The following is a 26,294-nucleotide window of genomic DNA, read 5'->3' on the forward strand; positions in this document are numbered from 1 at the left end:
TAGCCACAATTTCTCCAGCACATGGGGGAGGCCGTTTGATAATATTTGTTCAATGTAATTGGCACAAGGTGCCATCTAGTAGTTATCTTATAGTAAAGCTCCCATAATGTTGCACTGTGTAAAATTTTCTTTATTCTGTTGAGCTCACTGAGCCAAATTGTGGTCTTGGTGTTAGTTTTAAGTTCCCTCTCCCAAGCTTTATATTGACTGTGTTTAGCTGCATGTAGGGGTGCGGCCATTAAATTATAGTAAAAGGAAAGAGAGCCTTTGAGTAATTTGCCTAAGTTCCATCTTTGCTCCCATCTGGTGAGAATTCTCGTGGGTCGACCCGAAAGTCCCTAAGCCTTAAGGATACTCGCTAGCCTGATAAATTCAAAGCTTAAAGAAGGAGGTATGGAGAGCTTAGCCTTGACCTCATCAAATGACAAGAGAGAATCTTTGTTATATAGGGATGCAATAGGTTCATTAGCAGCCTCAGACCAAATACCTACATGGGTCTCGGGCATAGAAATCAGAATGTTTTGTATTTTAGAGGGGAGGGGTGTGGGGCGATAGATTCCATGTTTTTTCTAGAATCCCAGTGCAACAAAGTATTCAGAAGAAGGGGGTGAACAATCTGCAAAGTCAAGCGGATATGCACCGGTATCCAGGGGAGATCAGGAAGTAGAATACCCCTAGGAAGAAGGGACTGTTCCACCACATACCATCTAGGTTGGTCGACCTTCAGGTTCCAACTCACAAGATGGGCCAAACGTGCGGCATCATGGTAAATCAAAATGCTAGGATAGGCTAATCCCCCTCTATCTATAGGTTGTTGAATCATTGTAGTGGCGATTCTGGGTCTCCCTCCCTTCCAGACATATCTTGAAATTATGCTATGTAATTTATTCAGAATAGGTCTCGGGACTGTCAAAGTTCTGCACCTAAAAAGGTATGTGATCTTAGGTAGAAGCGACATCTTGACCGCGGCGATTCGCCCTGTCCATGAGAATTCTCTGAATTCCCAGCTTTCAAGGAGCATCCGAAATTCCGGAATACGATCAGTGAAATTTTTCTGGATCATAACATCAGGATCTGGACTCAAATGAATACCTAAGTGTTTGACCAAAATAGCAGACCATTGGAAATCATATTTCCTTTGTAGAAGCTTCAGCTCTGAATCTGGGATATTAATGTGTAGCACTTCAGTTTTTGTATAATTTAGCTTATAAAAGCTACATTTAGAAAATAAGTCCAGGCAATTGAAAACAGCTGGCAGAGATGTGGTTGGGGATGTGAGCAGTAAGGTTACGTCATCCGCAAATAGCGTAATTTTGTGGGTTGACCCCCCAAAATTGATACCCGATATGTCAGGGTCTACTCTGATCAATTGAGCCAAAGGCTCAATAGCCAATGCAAATAGCATCGGAGACAGAGGGCACCCCTGTCTGGTTCCATTCAGTATGTCAAAAGGAGCAGACTGAAAACCAACCCCACTGATCCTTGCTGTAGGAGCTGAGTACAGAACCTTGATCGCCCTGATGAATTGGGGAGGCATATGGAATGCTTCTAGGGTGCACCATAGATAGTCCCACCTGACCCTGTCAAACGCCTTCTCGGCATCTAGGGACAGGGCTAGGAGGGGAACCTTCCTATTCCTAGCCTCATACAATATGTCAAATAACATGTCTGGGCCCTCTATTCTTGGGATAAAGCCCACTTGATCTGAGCATATGACCTTAGCCAATCTATTGGCAAGAATTTTAGAATATAATTTTATATCTGAGTTTATCAGAGAGATTGGTCTGTAATTCTGGCATAAACTAGAGTCCTTTCCTGGTTTCAACAAAGTAATAATGTCAGCCTCTAAGAATTCACTTAAGCATAATCCAGTGCTCATAAAAGAGTTGAATGTAGATGTATTTTTTAAAAGTGTCATTAGCTGTTTAAATATTGACAAAAAAAGTGTAAAGTTTTAGTGTCTATAAAACAATGGGCGCTGCCATGTTGTAACGTAGGTCACTTTCTCCGCTGTGACCAATTAGGGACAGTAATAAATAGGTCACTAGTGTGTACAACCAATGGCTGTGTGGAAGATAATAGTGTTCTGCCTTACCATTTCTGATAGAAACTGAAAAGCTCACAATATCAGAATGGAATTACAGGAAAAGGGGACATAATAAATAATGAAAGTATATTGCAGTTTTATATATATATATATATATATATATATATACACGCAATGTATCATGTTATATTACCATCTCAAAGTGTTTAATGTCCCTTTAACTGTTAGATACACTTGATCTTGCTTCTTTATTGTCTGTACCCTTTATTACTTCATTATTTATTGTTACATGGCTGAGGTTGCAGTGCTATGCATACCCCATATGGATTGCTCTCAGATTTTACAATCTGTTCTAAAAACAGTTTAATCTATGTATTTATGATCTCTTGTTTACTTTAATAGGGCCCGATTTATTAAATGCCAGACTGACCAGGTTTGCTCTCTGGAAACTCGTCCATCCAGAATCATAGCAAACAGGCACTCTGCTTTTCACATTGCACAAGTATTTGCTTGTGCAGCAGTGCTCTAGCACAATCAATTACACAAGAACATGGCTTGTGAAACATCCCAATCAGATTGGAATGGGATGATTTAACTCTGCAAACCTTGAGGTGGAGGGCAGGATAAGTAACTTGCATTTCAGGCCTGCTCAGGATTCGAAGCTGCATTTACAGCTTTATGTATGGTGCCCATAGTTAGAAATAGCTAATCTCTAAATATTGTAACCATTTTGAAGAGAATATTTATATTTTATTTTATGTACCAATTACATGCATTCCTTAATGAAGTTTGCACTAAGCTAAATTGTGATTTCAATGTTTTAGTTCAACTCAAATCTTGTTCACCAGGTAAAGCTAATAAATTGTTAATACATTTGAAAAACATTACGATTATTTAATAAGAGCATTTTTGAGCAATACAAACTAATCTTATACAGTTCCAATTTAATGCAATACAGTGGTGACTTTTTAATTATATTTTCCTAGAAGTGAATTTAAACAGACATATGCAAGTTACAAAAGCCTAGATTACGAGTTTTTGTCGGTAAGGCTGTGTGGGGCTAACAAGCCTTTTTTTCTTACCGCTAACTTAAGCCAACGTTGGTATTACAAGTTTTCTTCAAACCGGAGTTAGCCTCAGAAAGTGAGCGTTGAGCAAAATTTAGCTCCACATCTCACTGTAATACCAGCATTGCTTACGGTAGTGGTAAGCTGGCAAAACGTGCTCGTGCACGATTTCCCCATAGGAAACAATGGGGCTGAGCTGGCTGAAAAAAATCTAACACCTGCAAAAAAGCAGCATTCAGCTCCTAACGCAGCGCCATTGTTTCCTATGGGGAAATTAATTTTATGTCTGCACCTAACACCCTAACATGAACCCCGAGTCTAAACACCCCTAATCTTACACTTATTAACCCCTAATCTGCCGACCTCGACATCGTCACCACCTACATTATATTATTAACCCCTAATCTGCCGCTCAGGACACCACTGCCACCTACATTATACTTATGAACCCCGAATCTACTGCCCCCAACATCGCCAACACCTACATAATAGTTATTATCCCCTAATATGCCCCCCAACGTCGCCGCAACTATATTAAATTCATTAACCCCTATTCTGCCGCCGCCAATGTTGCTGCCACTATAATAAATTTATAAACCCCTAAACCCAAGTCTAACCCTAACCCTAACATCCCCTAACTTAAATATAATTTAAATACATCTAAATAAATTTACTACAATTAAATAAATTATTCCTATTTAAAACTAAATACTTACATATAAAATAAACCCTAAGCTAGCTACAATATAACTAATAGTTACATTGTATCTAGCTTAGGATTTATATTTATTTTACACGCAACTTTGTATTTATTTTAACTAGGTACAATAGTTATTAAATAGTTATTAACTATTTAATAACTTACTAGTTAAAATAAATACAAAAGGAACTGTAAAATAAACCCTAACTTAAGTTACAATTAAACCTAACAATACACTATAATTAAACTAATTACCTAAACTGCCTACAATTAATTACAATTAAATTAAATAAACTAAATTATGGAAAAAAACAAACACTAAATTACAGAAAATAAAAAAAAGAATTACAAGAATTTTAAACTAATTACACCTAATCTAATCCCCCTAATAAAATAAACAAAACCCCAAAATAATAAAATTCCCTACCCTATACTGAATTACAAATAGCCCTTAAAAGGGCCTTTTGCAGGGCATTGCCCCAAAGTAATCAGCTCTTTCACCTGTATAAAAAAATTCAATACCCCCCAACATTAAAACCCACCACCCACACACCCAACCCTACTCTAAAACCCACCCAATCCCCCCTTAAAAAAACCTAACAATACCCCTTCAAGATCACCCTACCTTGAGACGTCTTCACCCAGCCGGGCACAAGTGGTCCTCCAGAGGGTCCGAAGTCTTCATCCTATCCGGCCAGAAGAGGCCCTCCAGACCGGCAGAAGGCTTCATCTAAGCGGCATCTTCTATCTTCATCCTTCCGGAGCAGAGCGGGTCCATCTTCAAGACATCCGACACGGAGCATCCTCTTCATCTGACGGCCGACGACTGAATGACGACTTTAAATTACGTCATCCAAGATGGCGTCCCTTGAATTCCGATTGGCTGATAGAATCTTATCAGCCAATCGGAATTAAGGTAGGAAAAATCCTATTAGCGGATGCAATCAGCCAACAGGATTGAAGTTCAATCCGATTGGCTGATCCAATCAGCCAATAGGATTGAGCTTGAATTCCATTGGCTGTTCTAATCAGCCAATAGAATGCAAGGTCAATCCTATTGGCTGATTGCATCAACCAATAGGATTTTTCCTACCTTAATTCCGATTGGCTGGTAGGATTCTATCAGCCAATCGGAATTCAAGGGACGCCATCTTGGATGACGTAACTTAAAGGACCAGTCATTCAGTCGTCGACCGTCAGATGAAGAGGATGCTCCGCATCGGATGTCTTGAAGATGGACCCGCTCCGCTCCGGAAGGATGAAGATAGAAGATGTCGCCTGGATGAAGCCTTCTGCTGGTCTGAAGGTCCTCTTCTGGCCAGATAGGATGAAAACTTTGGACCCTCTGGAGGACCACTTGTGCCCAGCTGGGTGAAGACATCTCAAGGTAGGGTGATCTTCAAGGGGGTAGTGTTAGGTTTTTTAAGGGGGATTGGGTTTTGTTTTAGAGTAGGGTTGGGTGTGTGGGTGGTGGGTATTAATGTTGGGGGGGTATTGTATTTTTTTTTACAGGTGAAAGAGCTGATTACTTTGGGGCAATGCCCTGCAAAAGGCCCTTTTAAGGGCTATTTGTAATTTAGTATAGGGTAGGGAATTTTATTATTTTGGTGGGCTGTTTTATTTTATTAGGGGGATTATATTAGGTGTAATTAGTTTAAAATTCTTGTAATTCTTTTTTTTCTGTAATTTAGTGTTTTTTTTCGTAATTTAGTTTATTTAATTTAATTATAATTAATTGTAGGTAGTTTAGATGATTAATTTAATTATAGTGTAGTATTAGGTATAATTGTAACTTAGGTTAGGGTTTATTTTACAGGTACTTTTGTACTTATTTTAGCTAGGTAGTTATTAAATAGTTAATAACTATTTAATAACTATTGTACCTAGTTAAAATAAATACAAAGTTGCCTGTAAAATAAAAATAAACCCTGAGATAGCTACAATGTAATTATTAATTATATTGTAGGGTTAGGGTTTATTTTATAAGTAAGCATTTAGTTTTAAAAAGGATTATTTTAATTAATTGTAGTAATTTAATTTCTTTTTATTTAAATTATATTTAAGTTAGGGTTAGGGTTAGATTTAGATTTAGGGGTTAATAAATGTAATATAGTAGCGGCGACGTTGGAGGCAGCAGATTAGGGGTTAATAAATTAGGTAGGTGTCGGCGATGTTAGGGATGGTAGATTAGGGGTTAATAAAATGTAACTAGTGTTTGTGAGGCGGGAGTGCGGCGGTTTAGGGGTTAATATATTTATTAAAGTCGCGGCGATGTCCGGTCGGCAGATTGGGGGTTAAACATTTTAGAAACAAGTTTGAGCAATGGCACTATACTTGGACAAGCTCCCCAATATATCTATGGTGGTTAGTCACAATTGGTTATTGTGAAATCTTTCTAACATTTTAGTTAAGTGTTTCCGATGTGGGGGGGCCTTGGTTTAGGGGTTAATAGGTAGTTTATGGGTGTTAGTGTACTTTTTAGCACTTTAGTTAAGAGTTTTATGTTACGGTGTTAGCCCATAAAACTTTTAACTGCTGACTTTTAAATGCGGTAGGAGCCTTGCCAGGAAACGGTCTCCTGCTCACTTTTTTAGGCGATCGCAATACCGGCATTAGGAGAATCCCATTAAAAAGATAGGATACGCAATTGACGTAAGGGGATTTGCGGTAACCTAAAATCGCGGAAAAAACTCCTGCCTGACTCGTAATACCAGCGGGCGTTAAAAAGCAGCGTTGGGACCCCTCAACGCTGCTTTTTAATGCAAACGCAAGACTCGTAATCTAGCCGAAAATGTTTTGCATTTCCCATTGTTTCAGTCAAAGGAAGTGCAAGCAGGAAGTAAAAGCAAACTTCTGAGACATTTGATAAAGTTGCATATAATCATTTTTCCATTTGCTAGCTCATAATCTAACATGGATGTCTCAATGTGAAAATCTCATTGCAGTAGAATGGCTGCATTTGAAAGGCAGAAGGGCCTTTATAGCATCAAAGTGACTTTTAATGAAAAACTAAATAACTTTGAGGGTTTAGCTATGATATCTAAAATTGCTTTGTAGTTATTTGTTTATCTGCCTTTATGAAATTAAACATATACGGGACGGTGAGAGTATTTCATTTGCGTTGGATCTCATTGATATTCACCTCTAGATGGTTTCTGACTGCCCTTTTGGAAATATTTATTCATATCTAATAAAAAAGAGGATAGCTAAAGCCAATTGTTTTCAACCTTTAATTTGCTAAGTAAAGTATATTGTTAAATTCTGAGAAAAACAAATCTCCTTTCTATTTCTCTAACCACCGAAAAGGTCAACCAAATATGGAGAATTGTGTTAGAATTCATAACTAACTGAGCATGTGTGCTGAATTTAATACAGTAATGTTAAGAAATGGGGGGGGGGGGGTGCAGATTACAAGATTACAAAAAATAAAATCAGGATGAGTACAGCTTTGTCTTCCTTTTATAAACCTAACTGTGCAAGCTGGCAGGTAAGCAGCAAAGTTCAGACTTGGGGGGAGATTTAATAAGCAGCGAAAGCTGCTTTCTCCGCCTGAAATTTCCGGCTCACCGGTAACAAAAGTTAAGAAGCAGCGGTCATAAGACCGTTGCTCCTTAACTTGTCTGCCACTTTTAGGTGGCGGACTGCAATCATCCCAATCTGATACAATCGGGTTGATTGACACCCCTTGCTAGCGGACGATTGGCCGCAAATCTGCAGGGGATGGCATTGCACAAGCATTTCTCTAGAAATGTTTGTGCAATTTTAAATGCCGACAGTGTATGTTGTTGGAATTTATCGATACTGGGCAGAGATGATTCGCTACAGCAGATCATGTCCGCCCGAAAAATGATAAATTGACCCCATGGAATCAAGCAAATAAGGTCAATGATATTGCAACTCAATTAGAATGAGGGCAAACACAATTAAAGATTTGTGCACCCTGCTTTTGGCACTTTGAAAAAAATATCTCTTAAATTCAGTGAATGCCCTACAAAGGGCTAGATTACGAGCGGCACACTAACTGTAGCATGCAAGCAATATTTATTTATTTGCGTGTGACGGATATAGCACAAGTAGTACGAGTTGAAAGTCAGGTTACCGCAACTTGAGAGCTTGCTTAATGGAAAGGGAAAGAAAAAAAGTTGCACCAGCCAATAGGATTGAGCTTGCATTCTATTGTCTTTCAGCGAATAAAATGCGAGCTCAATCCTATTGGCTGATTGGATCAGCCAATAGGATTGAACTTCAATCCTATTGGCTGATTGCATCAGCCAATAGGATTTTTTCTACCTTAATTCCGATTGGCTATCCATATCGATATTGATAGAATTCTATCAGCCAATCAGAATATAAGGGACGCCATCTTGGATGACGTCACTTAAAGGAACCTTCATTCGCCTTTAGTCGCCGGAAGAAGAGGATGCTCTGTGTCGGATGTCTTGAAGATGGAGCCGCTCTGCGTCGGATGGATGAAGATAGAAGATGCCATCTGGATGAGACTTCTGCCCGTCTGGATGAAGACTTCTCCCGGCTTCGTTGAGGACTTCGGCCCAGTTGGATGAAGACTTCTGCTGCTTCCTTGAGGATGGATGTCTGGTCCTCAGAACTGTAAGTCGATCTTCAAGGGGTTAGTGTTAGTTTTTTTAAGTGTGTATTGGGTGGGTTTTAGTTTTAGGTTAGGGACTTTGGGCCACAAAAGAGCTAACTGCCCTTTTAAGGGCAATGCCCATCCAAATTCCCTTTTCAGGGCAATGGTGAGATTAGGTTTTTTTAGTTAGTATTTTATTTGGGGGGTTGGTTGTGTGGGTGGTGGGTTTTACTGTTGGAAGGGTTGTTTGTATTTTTTTTTTACAGGTAAAAGAGCTGATTACTTTTGGGCATTGCCCTGCAAAAGGCCCTTTTAAGGGCTATGGGTAGTTTAGTTTAGGCTAGGAGTTTTTTTTATTTGGGGGGGGGGGGCTTTTTTTTGATAGGGCTATTAGATTAGGCGTAATTAGTTTAAATATCTTGTAATTTGTTTATTATTTTCTGTTATTTAGTCTTTGTTTTTCTTTGTACTTTAGCTAATTTAATTAAATTTAATTAATTGTTAATTTAGTTAATTTATTTAATTTTAGTGTAGTGTTAAGTGTTATTGTAACTTCGGTTAGGTTTTATTTTACAGGTACTTTTTTATTTATTTTAGCTAGGTAGTTATTAAATAGTTAAAAACTATTTAATAACTATTCTACCTAGTTAAAATAAATACAGACTTGCCTGTAAAATAAAAATAAACCCTAAGCTAGATACAATGTAACAGTTATATTGTAGCTAAATTAGGGTTTATTTTACATGTAAGTATTTAGATTTAAATTGGAATTATTTAGGTTATTATAGTAATTTTATTTAGATTTATTTAAATTACATTTGTTAGGGGTTGTTAGGGTTAGGGTTAGACTTAGGTTTAGGGGTTAATACATTTAGTATAGTGGCTGTGACGTTGGGGGCGGTAGATTAGGGGTTAATAAATGTAGTTAGGTGGCGGCGATGTTAGGGACGGCAGTTTAGGGGTTAATAATTTTTAACTAATGTTTGCGAGGCGGGAGTGTGGCGGTTTAGGGGTTAACATGTTTATTATAGTGGTGGCGACATTGGGGCGGCAGATTAGGGGTTAATAAGTGTAGGTAGGTTGCAGCGACATTGGGGGCGGAAGATTAGGGGTTAATAAATATAATGTAGGTGTCGGCGATGTTGGGAGCAGCAGATTAGGGGTTCATAAATATAATGTAGGTGGCGGCGGTGTCCGGAGCGGCAGATAAGGGGTTAAAATTTTTATTTTTGTGTATGCGATGTGGAATGGCCTCGGTTTAGGGGTTAATAGGTAGTTTATGGGTGTTAGTGTACTTTTTAGCACTTTAGTTATGAGTTTTATGTTACGGCGTTGTACCATAAAACTCTTTACTACTGACTTTTAAATGTGTTAGGACTCTTGACGGGGTAAGGTGTACCGCTCACTTTTTGGCCTCCCAGGACAGACTCGTAATACCGGCGCTATGGAAGTCCCATAGAAAAAAGACTTTACAAAGTTTACGTAAGTCGTTTTGCGATAAGGCCAAAGAAGTGTGCGGTGACCCTAAACCTTCAAGACTCGTAATACCAGCATGCGTGAAAAAGCAGCGTTAGGACCTGCTAACGCTGCTTTTTTACCCTAACGCACAACTCGTAATCTAGCCATTAGTGTTTGCTATTTTTTGTACTTTAGAAGTATTGATTTATTTTTTGTAATTTAGTATTTTTTATTTTTTGTAATGGTAGATTCATTTTTTTTAGTAGGGTTAGGTTTTTTAATTTGTAATTTAGTTTATTTAATTTGTAATTTAGTTTATTTAATTTGTAGCTAGTTTAATTTTAATCTAATAGTTATGTTAGTTTAATTTATAGTTTAAATTTAGTTGTTTTTAATTTCACAGGTAGGTTTTTATTTATTTTAAGATAGGGATCTTGTTATTTTAATATAAAGTTAGGGGGGGTTTAGGTTTAGGGGTTAAGAGTTTAATTTAGTTTTTGGCAATGTGGGGGGCTGGCAGTTTAGGGGTTAATAGGTTTATTTAGTGGTAGTGATGTAGGAGGCCATAGGTTTAGGGGGGAATAACCTTATAGTGTGGGCGATGTTGTGGTGCAGGGGAATAGGTGTTAATAACTTTATTATAGTGGCAACGATGTCGGGGAGTGGCGGAATAAGGGTTAATAAGTTGTATTAGTTGCGGCGATGTCGGGAGCGGCAGATTAGGGGTTAATAACTTTAAAATAGTGTTTGTGATGCTGGAGGGCCTTGGTTTAGGGGTTAATAGGTAGTTTATGGGTGTTATTGTACTTTGTAGCAGTTTAGTTATGAGTTTTATGTAACAGTTTTGTTGCGTTAAACTCATAACTACTGCTCTCAAATGGCGGTACGGATTGTGTCGGTATAGGGTGTAATGCAAGCGTTTTAGCCTCACTGCAAAGCTCGTAATGGCAGCACTATGGAAGTCCCATGAAAAAACGTCATTTTTTTGAGTGCGGGACTGACGTTGCGTTACAGGCTAAAAGGTTTGCAGTACAGCTATACCGACAAGACTCGTAATGGCTGCATTGCTATTTTAATGCTGAATTTACCATTTTTTCAGCGTTAAAACACAAACGCATAACTCGTAATCTACCTATAAGTAAACTTCATTCCTCCTGACATCTCTTTCTTTCCAGTTAGTTGGAAATTCCCCTCTATAACATGATTTATTTTATTGCCCCTTTCACTTGTCTCTTAAATTGAGTAGCTGTAAATTGACTAATTCAGTAATGTTCTTCTCTTATCTGCAGTTTAATATGTTCCATTTACAGAAATCATTAACAACAACAACAAAAGTTTTCCAGAGAGTTTTTGGAAGGCTAAGTATATTTGATATAATTCTAAATGATCATTTATGAGTCTGGCATCAAAATTAATTACTGTCAGATAAAGATGTTTTAAGTAGTAAATAAAAGAAAAATTCCAAAGCAAGTGTTATTGCACAGAAATATTGCAGGCCACTTGCTTTTTATCCCTGTCTAGTAGTACACAAACATTTCCTGTGATATGACCCTTTCTGTTGCATAAATGTATTTTATTATTTGTACTATTAGAAATGTTACATCTAAGGTTTGTTTGTTTTTCAGTAGCAGCCCTGCTTAAGCAGCCACATGATGGATCCTTCTTTTGTACTTGTAGGCTACATGAGACCATCAGAACTGATGATAATAATAATAACAACACATTTTCCTATAACTCCTTTGTTATGTATAGGTCCCTTCTAATCCACAGAGCCACAGCAGACCTCCAGGCCAATTGCATGACCTTACAAATCCATTGTCATATATATATATATATATATATATATATATATATATATATATATATATATATATATATATATATTATATATATATATATATATATATATATTATATAAATGCAGGACAAGCGCACTCCCTTGGAGTGCGCTTGTCCTGCATTTCTATCTATTTTGTTTGCTGCACCCAGTGCATAAGGACTTTGGTTATTGGGAGTGCAATTTCCATGCTTGTTTATATATATATATATGTGTGTGTGTCACTTCCAGGGATAGGAACAGACCAGGGCAGTGGTGGACATTTTCCAAAGTAAAGACCTTAGTGAAGGACACCAAAGTGCATTTCAAATTAGAAACATAAAAAATACTCACTTTACCGAGAGGGTAGTGGATGCATGGTGGAATGGCCATCCAGCAGATGTGGTAGAGACAGTGAAGGAGTTTAAATATGCTTGGGATAGGTATAAAGCTATGATAGATATAAGATAAGGCCAGGAACTAATGAAAGTATTCAGAAAATTGGGCAGACTAGATGGGCCGAATGGTTCCTATCTGCTGACACATTCTATGTTTCTATAAGTCAGAAGAGCGGCATAACAGACACCAATTAACTAGTCAGGGTAGTTTATTTATAATCCCCCCTGCAGCATAACAATGTTCCATACAACATGGGCAGCACTTTTCATGTACTCCAATCAGCATGCAGAAATAAAATATGTATCTGTGGTGAAGCAGGACAGAATTGTTACCAGCTCTCCTAGATCTATTTCCTGCAGAGAGCCTGTTTTAACCCTTCACTCTCCCCTGGGTGGACTCAGCATGCAGACCCCCTGGCTGCTAATATATTCACTGGGGTTCCCAGTGCAAACAGAACAGCAGGCTCTTTAAATTGGCTGCTCTGACTCCAATCCTTCTCAGACGATATCATGTGTCCCAGCAGCAGGAGCCTCCAGGAGGAACCTGCTGCTGGGACACAGGATTGGAGGAGTCTGGGACCCCTGTTTAAATAGAATCCTGGAGGCTCCTGCTGCTGGGACACAGGATACTGTCTGAGAATGATTGGAGACAGAGCAGCCAGTTTAAAGAGGCTGCTGAGGGGCTCTGCAAATCCTGATCAAACCCACCCACCTTGATGTTAATTGAATGATCATCATGGTTGGTTACTTACTTGGTTATGTAAGGTTTTTCCGAGTAGACAGCGGTCTTCTACACACAGACACCAGCACCAACGCTGCCGCACAGATCAAGGAATGAGGGCGGGTCATGACTCATGGGTGGTTGACACAGGCTCCACTGCAGGCAGCTTGCTTCTTCCCTCTTTCACTCACTTTTTCGCTACTCAGTGGCACCACGTGGACACGGCCCCAATCCTGCGAAATGTGGCGCCGCTTGCGTCAAGGAGAAGTGTCAGGATCAGCATTCATCTGTCCTACCCCTTCCTCCCCACCAAAACTGTGTGGCGGACACTGCAAGGGCCAGTCGTGGACACCAGTGTGCGTGTACGGATACCTTGCCTATCCCTGGTCACTTCTGATTCCAGAGCATATACAAAGCCCCCCATGTCCTGCATATGCCATGTCAGACCTCCAAACCAGCTGCATGGCTATATATATATATATGCTTTTGCATCACCATGAAGATGGGTGGATAGGTTACTAAAGTTGACATCCTTTCTAGATGCACTGTACATTCTCCTTGTGCTGGTTATATGCTACATCACAAAAACCCCAGACACCTACACACCCATTATACCAGGTCTATGCCCATTAACGCACCTCTAGATGAGACACACAGCCCCCTGTATCCCCTAACTTTGATTTGATGTTTTGAGACACATGACTGTTGACCTACTCACTGTATGCTGCCTTTCACTGTGGGCATAGTGAATGGCAGAACACTAAAAAGTGAAGAAAGTGCTAGGCTTTGTTGCAAAGGATACAGCAGCCACACAGTTAAATATTAGTGTACAATGAAATGAATGGCACCTCTGCTGTTATGAGCAGACAAAAAATAAACAAACTGCTTAGGGTTTAAGTCGTGCTCCCTCAGTGCCTGTGCCCTAAAGCCAACTGCCAAGTTTGATTTGTGGTTGCATCTGGCCTGTGTGCTGAGTAACAGGTAGGTCTCAGTGCATTGTATTTCAAACATATTTCTTAGCTCAGCCCTGCAGCTGCAGAGGATGGTGTTAAAGTAAGGTTTTCTAGATATTCTGTTCAATTGAATGTTTCTTATCATCAATCTGTATATATTTATCGTACCTGATATCTTGCAAGACTAGGAAGAAAGCAGAAGCAGAGCATGCAGTGATTGATTAGTGCTTCTAATTCAATATAGACATGTTATTTTTCTCTCATTTCAGATTATGCCTGGCCTTTGCCACAGAAACTTTGTCCTATATGGATTTCATTGGATGTACTCTTTTCTACAGCATCAATCATGCATCTCTGTGCAATTTCTCTTGATCGGTATGTAGCAATACGTAATCCCATAGAGCACAGTCGCTTCAATTCCCGGACGAAAGCTTTAATGAAGATTGCTGCAGTATGGACTATATCAATAGGTAAGAAGCGCAGCTTATATTCTTGCTAGAATACATGTCATTTTCCCAGGTAGATTTTTCTTTATGAATTGCAAATTTCTTAACCAGAGTTCAACTCTGGTCAACTTGTCAAACAAGTTGCATGGAAGTGATGCATACAGTTTGAAAGGACAATAAAATGTAAAAATATTCAAATCACACACAAATGCACAAACATATACACTCACACAACACACACACAAACATATACACTCACACAACACACACACACACACACAAACACACAAATACACACACACTTACACACACACATATACACACACACACACACAAACATATACACTCACACAACACACACACAAACATATACACTCACACAACACACACACAAACATATACACTCACACAACACACACAAATACACACACACATATACACAAACACACACACATACATACAAAAACACACACACACACATACGCACACACACATATACACAAACACACACACACACATACATATACACAAACACACATACACACACACATAAACACTCACACAAACACACACACATATACACAAACACACACACATACACACATATACACTCACACAAACACATACGCACACACATACACACAAACAAACACACACACACATACACACAAACACATACCCACAAACACACACATACACATACACACACACATACACACACAAATGCACACACACATACACACACATATACACAAACACACACACAAACACATACCCACACACATACACACAAACACATACACACACACACACACACACAAACACACACACATATACACATAAACATAGACACAAACACGCACACACACACACATAAACATAGACACAAACACGCACACAAACACAAACACATACACATACACACACACACATAAATATATATGCATTTAAAAGCTAACAAGTATTACTCAGCTAGAATCATTAAGTCAGTTTCATACATTCTGTACCAGCATGAGGTACTTAAATACATTTTTAAAAAAGCTCTCCTCGATTGAAAATGAAAGATAATTGAATCAATGACAATAATGATTCTTCTAATCAATATACCATAGATAAATATTAATAAAGCAAGTTTGAATAAATATGTTTAAAAATATATTCATTACATTTAATTAAATAATTCCAGTTCTATCCCTACAAGCTGATGTTTTTTTATTTTTGTTTGTTTTTTTAATGTAGGTATTATTTACTTTGTAGATGCCAGGACTGGATGTGAGGCATTAAACTCTATGGGGCAGATTTATCAAGCCCCGTATAGTTTAGAAGCAGTGGTTATAAGACCGCTGCTCCTTATCTTGTCTGTCACCTCTGAGGCGGCGTACAGCAATCAGCCCAATCAGATACGATCAGGTTGATTGACACCCCCTACTAGCGGCTGATTAGCCGCAAATCTGCAGTGGGCCTCATTGCACAAGTATTTCACTATTTTATTGATGTGCGGGTACAACCATAATAGCATAATAACCCCCCATGGTCTTTTCTTCATCCTGTGCACACAGCTTATTTTAAGCCATTACAAGTGACAGTATTATCCTCTTCACACTGGGTTCCACCATCTTGGAGCTTAAGTATTCTTGCATCTTGTGACAGATGTAGGCCGTGTTCACAAATCATTATTGTTTTTTTGACAAGCCGTATAGTATACTTCAGCTTAGCTTTCACAATATAAAGCAGGAGTTATATATCTTTGCAGTAGCTCCATTGTTCTATCTAATTACTTATTTTTATATTTGTTATACAACTTTTAAAATTGTGTAAAAACTGTTAAAAATGCAAAGCTTCTGCTCTCTATTGTGTAAGTATCCAGCTCTTCTGTCAAAGATACAAGAATACATGTGTGCCAATATGGCGGTGCCCAAGATGTAAAGTTCCCCAACTGACACCTGTAATAGGCTAATAAAGTGAAAGTAAAATGCAAGTAAAGAAGGAAACAATAAGAGCATAATGAGTATTTGCCCTATTGGCGCCCATTTAACAAGCTCCGTAGTGAGCTTCTGGGCACGTGTTTCTGGCGAGCCTTCAGACTCGCCAGAAACAGCAGTTATGAAGCAGCAGTTATAGGCAGTTTAGTGTAAGCTAGGGTTTTTTTTTTTATTTTGGCTGGGCTTTTTTATTTTGATAGGGCTATTAGATTAGGAGTAAATTTTTTTTATTTTTGATAGTTTCGTTTTTTTATTTTGCGTAATTTAGTGTTTATTTTTTTGTAATTTAGTATTTAATTGTATTTATTAATTTAATTTATTTTATTGTAATGTTAGGTTTTAGTGTAAGGCAGGTTAGGTTTTATTTTACAGGTAAATTTGTATTTATTTTAACTAGGTAGTTCTTAAATAATTAATAACTATTTAGTAACTAGTCTACCTAGGTAAAATAAATACAAACTTACCTGTGAAATAAAAATAAAACTAAGATAGATACAATATAATTATTAGTTATATGGTAGGTAGCTTAGTTTTTTTTACAGGTAAGTATTTAGTTTTAAATAGGAATTGTTTAGGTAATAATTGTAAGTTTAATTTAGATCTATTTTAATTATATTTAAGTTAGGGGGGGTTAAGGTTAGACTTAGGGTTAGGGTTACATTAGGGTTAGGGTTACGTTAGGGTTAGGTTTAGGGGTTCATACATTTATTTTGTGTTAGTGATGTGGGAGGCCAGAGGTTTAGGGGTTAATAACTTTATAATAGTGGCGGCAACATTGGGGACGGCAGATTAGGGGTTAATAACTGTAATGTAGGTGGGGGCGATATCGAGGGCAGCAGATTAGGGGTTAATAACTGTATTATATGTGGCTGTGATGTTAGGGGCAGCAGATTAGTGGTGTTTAGACATGTTTTTTATGTTAGGGTGTTAGGTTTAAAAGTAACTTTTTCTTTCCCCATAGACATCAATGGGGCTGCGTTACTGAGCTTTTGTTTCCGCGATCGCAGTTGTTAGGCTTTTTTTTGGCCGACTACTTCCATTGATGTCTATGGGGAAATCATGCACGAGTTAGTCAAAACACTGCTTGTATTTGGGTGAGGTATGGAGCTCAAAGCAACCATATCGCCCCGCACAAGCCGGTTTTTGCAAAACCTGTAATAGCAGCGCTATAGGGAGGTTAAATACCGCTGCTTTTGTTGCGGTCGTTAATTTCCCTACAGCGCTCAAAACTCGTAATCTAGCTGATATATAAATATGTTGTAAATATGTAAATAACTATATTAAAATAAAATAGGCTTCACTGGCAACTCTAGTTCAATGAGAAAGCAGAAAATCAAGGGACTTAACGAGATAAAAAGACTTTTAATATATAAAACTACATTCATTTGCTACTTAGAGACTGCCAGAGTTAGCTATCAATTTCAGTAAAAAAATATGATGTTCACAGAAAATAATTTTGTAAAAATAAATATTAAATTGAAGATTTCATTTTTCAGTAAGGATAAAATGTATAAATCTAATATGATGAGAATTTGTAACCTTGTTATCACTGTAGTCAAATTTAGAAAAGTAACTAACGTCCATACAAAATGTAACATTTAGCATTAAATGGACTTTAAATGCTATTGCTGGGCATAAACAATAATTTTCTTTCTTTTTTTGCCTTTTAAGTTAAATATTCCCTATTTGACTCAATAATGGAGACTGCATGCTTGTTTAAATGCAGTATATGCCCCTTAGCGAGACACCCTGTTTTCAGGGTAATAAGTTGCTTTATATAATTCCACCAAGGAAATAGGACTGGCAATCATTCTTACAGACTCTCGCCAGCCCAGAGAGCTTAAGTTAATTGGCCCCTTTGTTAGAAACCAATAGCAATGTAATAATAAAAATATTGTTATTTTTTTTTCTATAGTAGTGAAGTTTAAAGTCTTGCTAATGCCATTAAAGTAAGAAGGATGACAAACGTAACAATATCCCAAAATACATTAGAATGTGATTGATTTGTTAAAGTAACATGAACATTTTCTAATACATCAGCGTGTGGGTCTTTGTAATTGAGTCTGTAAGGCTCCGGAAGTTTCCGGGTGTTGAGCAAACTGCTGGTAGTGCCTGCGGGTATGTGGTGATGTATGTACAGAAGAATAGGTGTGTGTTATAGTGATAATAAGATGATATGCTCTAATTCAATCGTTAGAGCATAATCCACTAGATTACAAGTTTTGCACTATAGAGGGTATTTAATGAACAAAACAAAAGTTGCGTTATTTCACCTGCCATATCGCTGCCATTACAAGTTTTTGAAAAGCTGCCTTGTGTGTACGATATGGTGGCGATAAGCTCCTTACCGCACAAAATACAAGCGCTGCTTTGACATGCTTGTGCATGTTTTCCCCATAAACATCAATGGGGATAGAGTGTTAGAAAAAAAACACCTGCGATCGCGGAATGAAAAGTTCCGTAACGCAGGCCCATTGATGACTATGGGGGAAAAAAAGTTATGTTTAAACCTAACACCCTAACATAAACCCCACGTCTAAACACCCCTAATTTGCCGCTACGACATCGCCACCACCTACATAATGTTATTAACCCCTAATCTGTCGCTCCTGATATTGACACCACCAAAATAAATCTATTAACCCCTAATCTGCTACTCCCGATATCGCTGCCACTATACTAAAGTTATTAACCCCTATTCCCCCGCACCCCAACATCGCCCACACTATAATAAAGATATTAACCCTATTCCGCCGCTATCCGACATCGCCGCCACTAAATAAAGTTCTTAACCACTAAACTTCTGGCCTCCCACATCACTACCATTAAATAAACCTATTAACCCCTAAATTACTAAATTAAACTATTAACCCCTAAACCTAACCCTAAACCTAACCCTAACCCTAAACCAAAAACCCCCTAACTTTAACATAATTAAAATAGAGCTAAATTAAAGTTACAATTATTAACTAAATAATACCTATTTAAAACTAAATACATACTTACCTGTAAAATAAAACCTAAGCTAGCTACAATATAACTAATAGTTACATTCTAGCTAGCTTAGGTTTTATTTTTATTTCACAGGTAAGTTTGAATTTATTTTAACTAGGTAGACTAGTTAGTAAATAGTTATTAACTATTTACTAACTACCTAGTTAAAATAAATACAAACTTACCTTTGAAATAAAAACTAAGCTGCCTTACACTAAAACCTAACATTACAAAAATAAAAAAAATACCATTACAAAAAAAAACCACTAAAACAAAAAAAATAAAAAAAATACAATTACAAAAAATAACAAATGAAATTATCCAAACCAATAAAAATTATTTCAATACTAATACCTTATTTAAAAAAAAAAAACACTCCAAAATAAAAAACCCTATTCTATAATAAACTACCAAGGGCCCTTAAAAGTTCCTTTTGTAGGGCATTGCACTAAGAGATCAGCTCTTTTTCTACAAAAGAAAAACATACACCAACTAACAGTATACAAACACCCACCCCCAAACCCACAAAATAGAAAAAAAGTAAAACCTAATCTACCCATTGCCCTGAAAAAGGCATTTGTATGGGCATTGCCCTTAAAAGGGCATTAAGCTCTTTTGCTGCCCATTAAAAATAAATTATCAAAAATAATCTACAATAAACTACCAATAGCCCTTAAAAGTGCCTTTTGTAGGGCATTGCCCTAAAGAAATCAGCTCTTTTTCTAAGCAAAAATAGACCCACTAAAAAAAAAAAACAACCTTATCTACCCATTGCCCTGAAAAGGGCATTTGTTTTGGCATTTCCCTTAAAATGGCATTCAGCTCTTTTTCTTGCCCTTTAAAGGGCATTCAGCTCTTTTAAGAACTGCCCAAACCCTAATATTAAAAAAAAACACCCAAAAAACTTTTTAAAAAACCTAACACTAACCCCTCTTTAGGTACTCACAGTTGCTAAAGTCCCCCTTGAACGATCTTCATCCCGGTGGCTCCATCTTCATCCAGGTGGCTCCAGTTTCATTCATCACGGGACTGGCATCTTCTTCATCCCTGCGGAGCAGTCGATGCATGGAGGCCGAGTTCCAGGCGAAGGTCCAAGGCAGAGGTCCAGGCGAATCAGCCAATAGAATGAAAGCTGCTTAAATCCTATTGGCTGATTTGAACAGTCAATAGGATTTTAGCAGCCCTAATTTTCCTATTGTCTGATTAAAAAAAAAGGGAGTTAGGTAGCAAGTTTAAAGCAAGGACCTCCAAAGTAATATTTGCTGAGATATTACAAGTAGTGATGCCTCGAATTGTTCGCCGGCAAATAGTTCCCGGCGAACATAGCTTGTTCACGTTCGCAACGGCAGGCAAACATATGCGCTGTTCGATCCGCCCCCTATTCGTCATCATTGAGTAAACTTTGACCCTGTATCTCACAGTCTGCAGACACATTCCAGCCAATCAGCAGCAGACCCTCCCTCCCAGACCCTCCCAGCTCCTGGACAGCAGCAATTTTAGATTCATTCGGAAGCTGCTTTCTTAGTGAGAGGAGGGACAGTGTAGCTGCTGCTGATTTAATAGGGAAATCGATAGCTAGGCTAGTGTATTCAGTGTCCACTACAGTCCTGAGGGACTCATCTGATCTCTGCTGTAAGGATAGCACCCCAAAAAGCCTTTTTTAGGGCTAGAACATCAGTCTGTTTTTTTTTTTTCCTGTGTAATCTAATTGCAGTTGCCTGCCTGCCAGACCCACTTGCCCAGTGCCACCACTCATATCTGTTGCAACAGTAGTGTAAATTTAAAAAAAAACTTTTGTTGACTGTGAAACATCAGTCTGCTAGTGTAATCTAATTGCAGTTGCCTGCCTGCCAGCGTATGTGCCAGGCTCACAGCGTATATTGTGCCCACTTGCCCAGTGCCACCATTCATATCTGGTGTAACAGTAGTGTAAATTTTTTAAAAAAACTATTTTGAGTGTGAAACATCAGTTTGCTAGTGTAATCTAATTGCAGTTGCCTGCCTGCCTGCCAGCGTGTGTGCCAGGCCCACTTGCCCAGTGCCATCACTCATATCTGTTGTAACAGTAGTGTAAATTTAAAAAAAAACTTTTTTGACTGTGAAACATCAGTCTGCTAGTGTAATCTAATTGCAGTTGCCTTCCTGCCAGCGTGTGTGCCAGGCTCACAGCATATACTGTGCCCACTTGCCCAGTGCCAGCACTCATATCTGGTGTAACAGTAGTGTAAATTTAAATAAAAAAACTTTTTTGACTGTAAAACATCAGTCTGCTTGTGTAATCTAATTGCAGTTGTCTGCCTGCCAGCGTGTGTACCAGGCCCACTTGCCCAGTGCCACCACTCATATCTGTTGTAACAGTAGGGTAAATTTAAAAATAAAAACTTTTTTGACTGTGAAACATCAGTCTGCTAGTGTAATCTAATTGCAGTTGCCTGCCTGCCAGCGTGTGTGCCAGGCTCACAGCGTAAACTGTGCCCACTTGCCCAGTGCCACCATTCATATCTGGTGTAACAGTAGTGTAAATTTAAAAAAAAAAACTTTTTTGACTGTGAAACATCAGTTTGCTTGTGTAATCTAATTGTAGTTGCCTGCCTGCCAGCATGTGTGCCAGGCCCACTTGCCCAGTGCCACCACTCATATCTGTTGTAACAGTAGTGTAAATTTAAAAAAAAAACTTTTTTGAGTTTGAAACATCAGTCTGCTAGTGTAATCTAATTTTAGTTGCCTGCCTGCCAGCGTGTGTGCCAGGCTCATAGCGTATACTGTGCCCACTTGCCCAGTGCCATCACTCATATCTGGTGTAACAGTAGTGTAAATTTAAAAAAAAAAAACTTTTTTGACTGTAAAACATCAGTCTGCTTGTGTAATCTAATTGCAGTTGTCTGCCTGCCAGCGTGTGTACCAGGCCCACTTGCCCAGTGCCACCACTCATATCTGTTGTAACAGTAGGGTAAATTTAAAAATAAAAACTTTTTTGACTGTGAAACATCAGTCTGCTAGTGTAATCTAATTGCAGTTGCCTGCCTGCCAGCGTGTGTGCCAGGCTCACAGCGTATACTGTGCCCACTTGCCCAGTGCCACCATTCATATCTGGTGTAACAGTAGTGTAAATTTTTTTAAAAAAACTATTTTGAGTGTGAAACATCAGTTTGCTAGTGTAATCTAATTGCAGTTGCCTGCCTGCCAGCGTGTGTACCAGGCCCACTTGCCCAGTGCCACCACTCATATCTGTTGTAACAGTAGGGTAAATGTAAAAAAAAATAAACTTTTTTGACTGTGAAACATCAGTTTGCTTGTGTAATCTAATTGCAGTTGCCTGCCTGCCAGCATGTGTGCCAGGCCCACTTGCCCAGTGCCACCACTCATATCTGTTGTAACAGTAGTGTAAATTTAAAAAAAAAACTTTTTTGAGTGTGAAACATCAGTTTGCTAGTGTAATCTAATTGCAGTTGCCTGCCTGCCAGCGTGTATGCCAGGCCCACTTGCCCAGTGCCACCACTCATATCTGGTATAACAGTAGTTTAAATGTAAAAAAACAAAAACTTTTTTGACTGTGAAACATCAGTCTGCTTGTTTAATCTAATTGCAGTTGCCTGCCTGCCAGCGTGTGTGCCAGTGCAACTTGCCCAGTGCCACCACTCATAACTGTTGTAACAGTAGTGTAAATTAAAAAAAAAACTTTTTTGAGTTTGAAACATCAGTCTGCTAGTGTAATCTAATTTTAGTTGCCTGCCTGCCAGCGTGTGTGCCAGGCTCATAGCGTATACTGTGCCCACTTGCCCAGTGCCATCACTCATATCTGGTGTAACAGTAGTGTAAATTTAAAAAAAAAAACTTTTTTGAGTGTGAAAAATCAGTCTGCTAGTGTAATCTAATTGCAGTTGCCTGCCTTCCAGCATGTGTGCCAGGCTCACAGCGTATACTGTGCCAACTTGCCCAGTGCCACCACTCATATCTAATGTAACAGTAGTGTAAATTTTTTAAAAAAAACTTTTTTGAGTGTGAAACATCAGTCTGCTAGTGTAATCTAATTGCAGTTGCCTGCCTGCCAGCGTGTGTGCCAGGCTCACAGCATATACTGTGCCCACTTGCCCAGTGCCACCACTCATATCTGTTGTAACAGTAGTGTAAATTTAAAAAAAAAACTTTTTTGACTGCGAAACATCAGTCTGCTTGTGTAATCTAATTGCAGTTGCCTGCCTGCCAGCGTGTGTGCCAGGCTCACAGTGTATACTGTGCCCACTTGCCCAGTGCCACCACTCATATCTTGTTTAATAGTAGTGTACGTGTACATTTAAAAAAAAAAACTTTTTTGACTGTGAAACATCAGTCTGCTAGTGTAATCTAATTGCAGTTGCTTGCCTGCCAGCGTGTGTGCCAGGCTCACAGCGTATACTGTGCCCACTTGCCCAGTGCCACCACTCATATCTGGTGTAACAGTAGTGTAAATTTTAAAAAAAAACTTTTTTGACTGTGAAACATCAGTCTGCTTGTGTAATCTAATTGCAGTTGCCTGCCTGCCTGCCAGGGTGTGTGCCAGGCCCACTTGCCCAGTGCCACCACTCATATCTGTTGTAATAGTAGGGTAAATTTAAAAATAAAAAACCTTTTTGACTGTGAAACATCAGTCTGCTAGTGTAATCTAATTGCAGTTGCCTGCCTGCCAGCGTCTGTGCCAGGCCCACTTGCCCAGTGACATCACTCATATCTGTTGTAACAGTAGTGTAAATTTAAAAAAAAACTTTTTTGACTGTGAAACATCAGTCTGCTAGTGTAATCTAATTGCAGTTGCCTTCCTGCCAGCGTGTGTGCCAGGCTTACAGCATATACTGTGCCCACTTGCCCAGTGCCACCACTCATATGTGGTGTAACAGTAGTGTAAATTTAAAAAAAAACTTTTTTGACTGCGAAACATCAGTCTGCTTGTGTAATCTAATTGCAGTTGCCTGCCTGCCAGGGTGTGTGCCAGGCCCACTTGCCCAGTGCCACCACTCATATCTGTTGTAACAGTAGGGTAAATTTAAAAAAAAAACTTTTTTGACTGTGAAACATCAGTCTGCTAGTGTAATCTAATTGCAGTTGCCTGCCTGCCAGCGTGTGTGACAGGCTCACAGCGTATACTGTGCCCACTTGCCCAGTGCCACCACTCATATCTGTTGTAACAGTAGTGTAAATTTAAAAAAACAAAACTTTTTTGACTGTGAAACATCAGTCTGCTTGTGTAATCTAATTGCAGTTGCCTGCCTGCCAGCGTCTGTGCCAGGCCCACTTGCCCAGTGACATCACTCATATCTGTTGTAACAGTAGTGTAAATTTAAAAAAAAACTTTTTTGACTGTGAAACATCAGTCTGCTAGTGTAATCTAATTGCAGTTGCCTTCCTGCCAGCGTGTGTGCCAGGCTCACAGCATATACTGTGCCCACTTGCCCAGTGCCACCACTTATATCTGGTGTAACAGTAGTGTAAATTTAAATAAAAAAACTTTTTTGACTGTAAAACATCAGTCTGCTTGTGCAATCTAATTGCAGTTGCCTGCCTGCCAGCGTGTGTACCAGGCCCACTTGCCCAGTGCCACCACTCATATCTGTTGTAACAGTAGGGTAAATTTAAAAATAAAAACTTTTTTGACTGTGAAACATCAGTCTGCTAGTGTAATCTAATTGCAGTTGCCTGCCTGCCAGCGTGTGTGCCAGACTTACAGTGTATACTGTGCTTACTTGCCCAGTGCCACCATTCATATCTGGTGTAACAGTAGTGTAAATTTAAAAAAAAAAAAAACTTTTTTGACTGTGAAACATCAGTTTGCTTGTGTAATCTAATTGCAGTTGCCTGCCTGACAGCGTGTGTGCCAGGCCCACTTGCCCAGTGCCACCACTGATATCTGTTGTAACAGTAGTGTAAATTTAAAAAAAAAAAAATTGAGCGTGAAACATCAGTTTGCTAGTGTAATCTAATTGCAGTTGCCTGCCTGCCAGCGTGTGTACCAGGCCCACTTGCCCAGTGCCACCACTCATATCTGATGTAATAGTAGGGTAAATTTAAAAAAAAAAAACTTTTTTGACTGTGAAACATCAGTTTGCTTGTGTAATCTAATTGCAGTTGCCTTTACCACAACACAAATACAGTGGCACCACACCGGCAACCTTTTCTGTATTATATTAGCTAACATAAACCATGTTTATGTCTAAATATTTATTGTAGCAGAAAAGTTGGTGCTGTGCAGTGTGTAATATACTAGACAGAAAAGAGGGAGAGACCTCTCTAAAGACTGCACATATAGCACTCTGATCCTGGACTAGAAGTGGAGTTGTTGGGAAAATTAAAATGTAACTTTTATTAGATATATTAAAATAAAACACTCAAGTTAAAAACAGCCAAAGAAATGTGGGCCTATTCCTTGATCTTCAGTAAGCCTTTGATATGTCAAAAGTATTAGAAGGAAATTGTGTAGGTAGGAAGCTATATCTAAGAACACTATTAGAGGAATGAATAGTTGGTAGAGACAATCAGTATTATGATATCAAGCACTAAATATACTATAATAGTGTAAAGTACTTAATAAGCATTGGGAGTCTTCATATATTGGGGATATAATATCCCTCTGTGTCAAGCCCTGAAAAAATTCTAATAAGAGTAAATGTACTAGTTAGAAAGTTGGTCTTATCATTTATTCAGGGCAATGTGATATATGAGTACCCAACTATGTTACTGTCTAGTTATAGATATATTTATGCCTGCTGGATAGTAGGCTATCCTATATCAAAAGTTTATCAATCAAAGATCTTGGTCTTAATGTAATATTATTGTTGGGATTAGTTATAACATTGATGACACTCAGTAAGAGTAATGTTGATAATTGTGTGGTATCACTTGTTTTGTGCATATAACTTCACATTTATGTTGCACTTGGATTAGTACTAGATAATATGGGTTTCAAAGCATTTTGAGTTACATATGACACCTTGTGAGTGTTTTAATACACTTTTTTACCTCTGTGATATCACTTTATTTGTGCATGTGATATCCCATAGTACTAAAGTGGATACTGAATAGTGTAGATTTCAAGTATTTCAATTGCACACAACCCTTTGTGAGTGTTTTTATACGTTTAATGTGACTTTGTG

The 26,294-nt window shown here is 38.5% G+C and overlaps 1 protein-coding gene across 1 annotated transcript in view; it reads left to right on the forward strand.

Annotated features, from left to right (window-relative positions):
- HTR2C (5-hydroxytryptamine receptor 2C) overlaps nt 1-26,294 on the forward strand; it is a 463,240-nt gene that overhangs the window by 372,863 nt on the left and 64,083 nt on the right. Inside the window, exon 2 of the mRNA XM_053700206.1 lies at nt 14,018-14,218. Coding sequence (XP_053556181.1) covers nt 14,018-14,218 — 201 coding nt within the window. The remainder of the gene's footprint in view (nt 1-14,017; nt 14,219-26,294) is intronic.

The sequence above is a fragment of the Bombina bombina genome, chromosome 1 (genome assembly GCF_027579735.1).
Source record: "Bombina bombina isolate aBomBom1 chromosome 1, aBomBom1.pri, whole genome shotgun sequence".
Taxonomy (NCBI): Eukaryota; Metazoa; Chordata; class Amphibia; order Anura; family Bombinatoridae; genus Bombina; species Bombina bombina.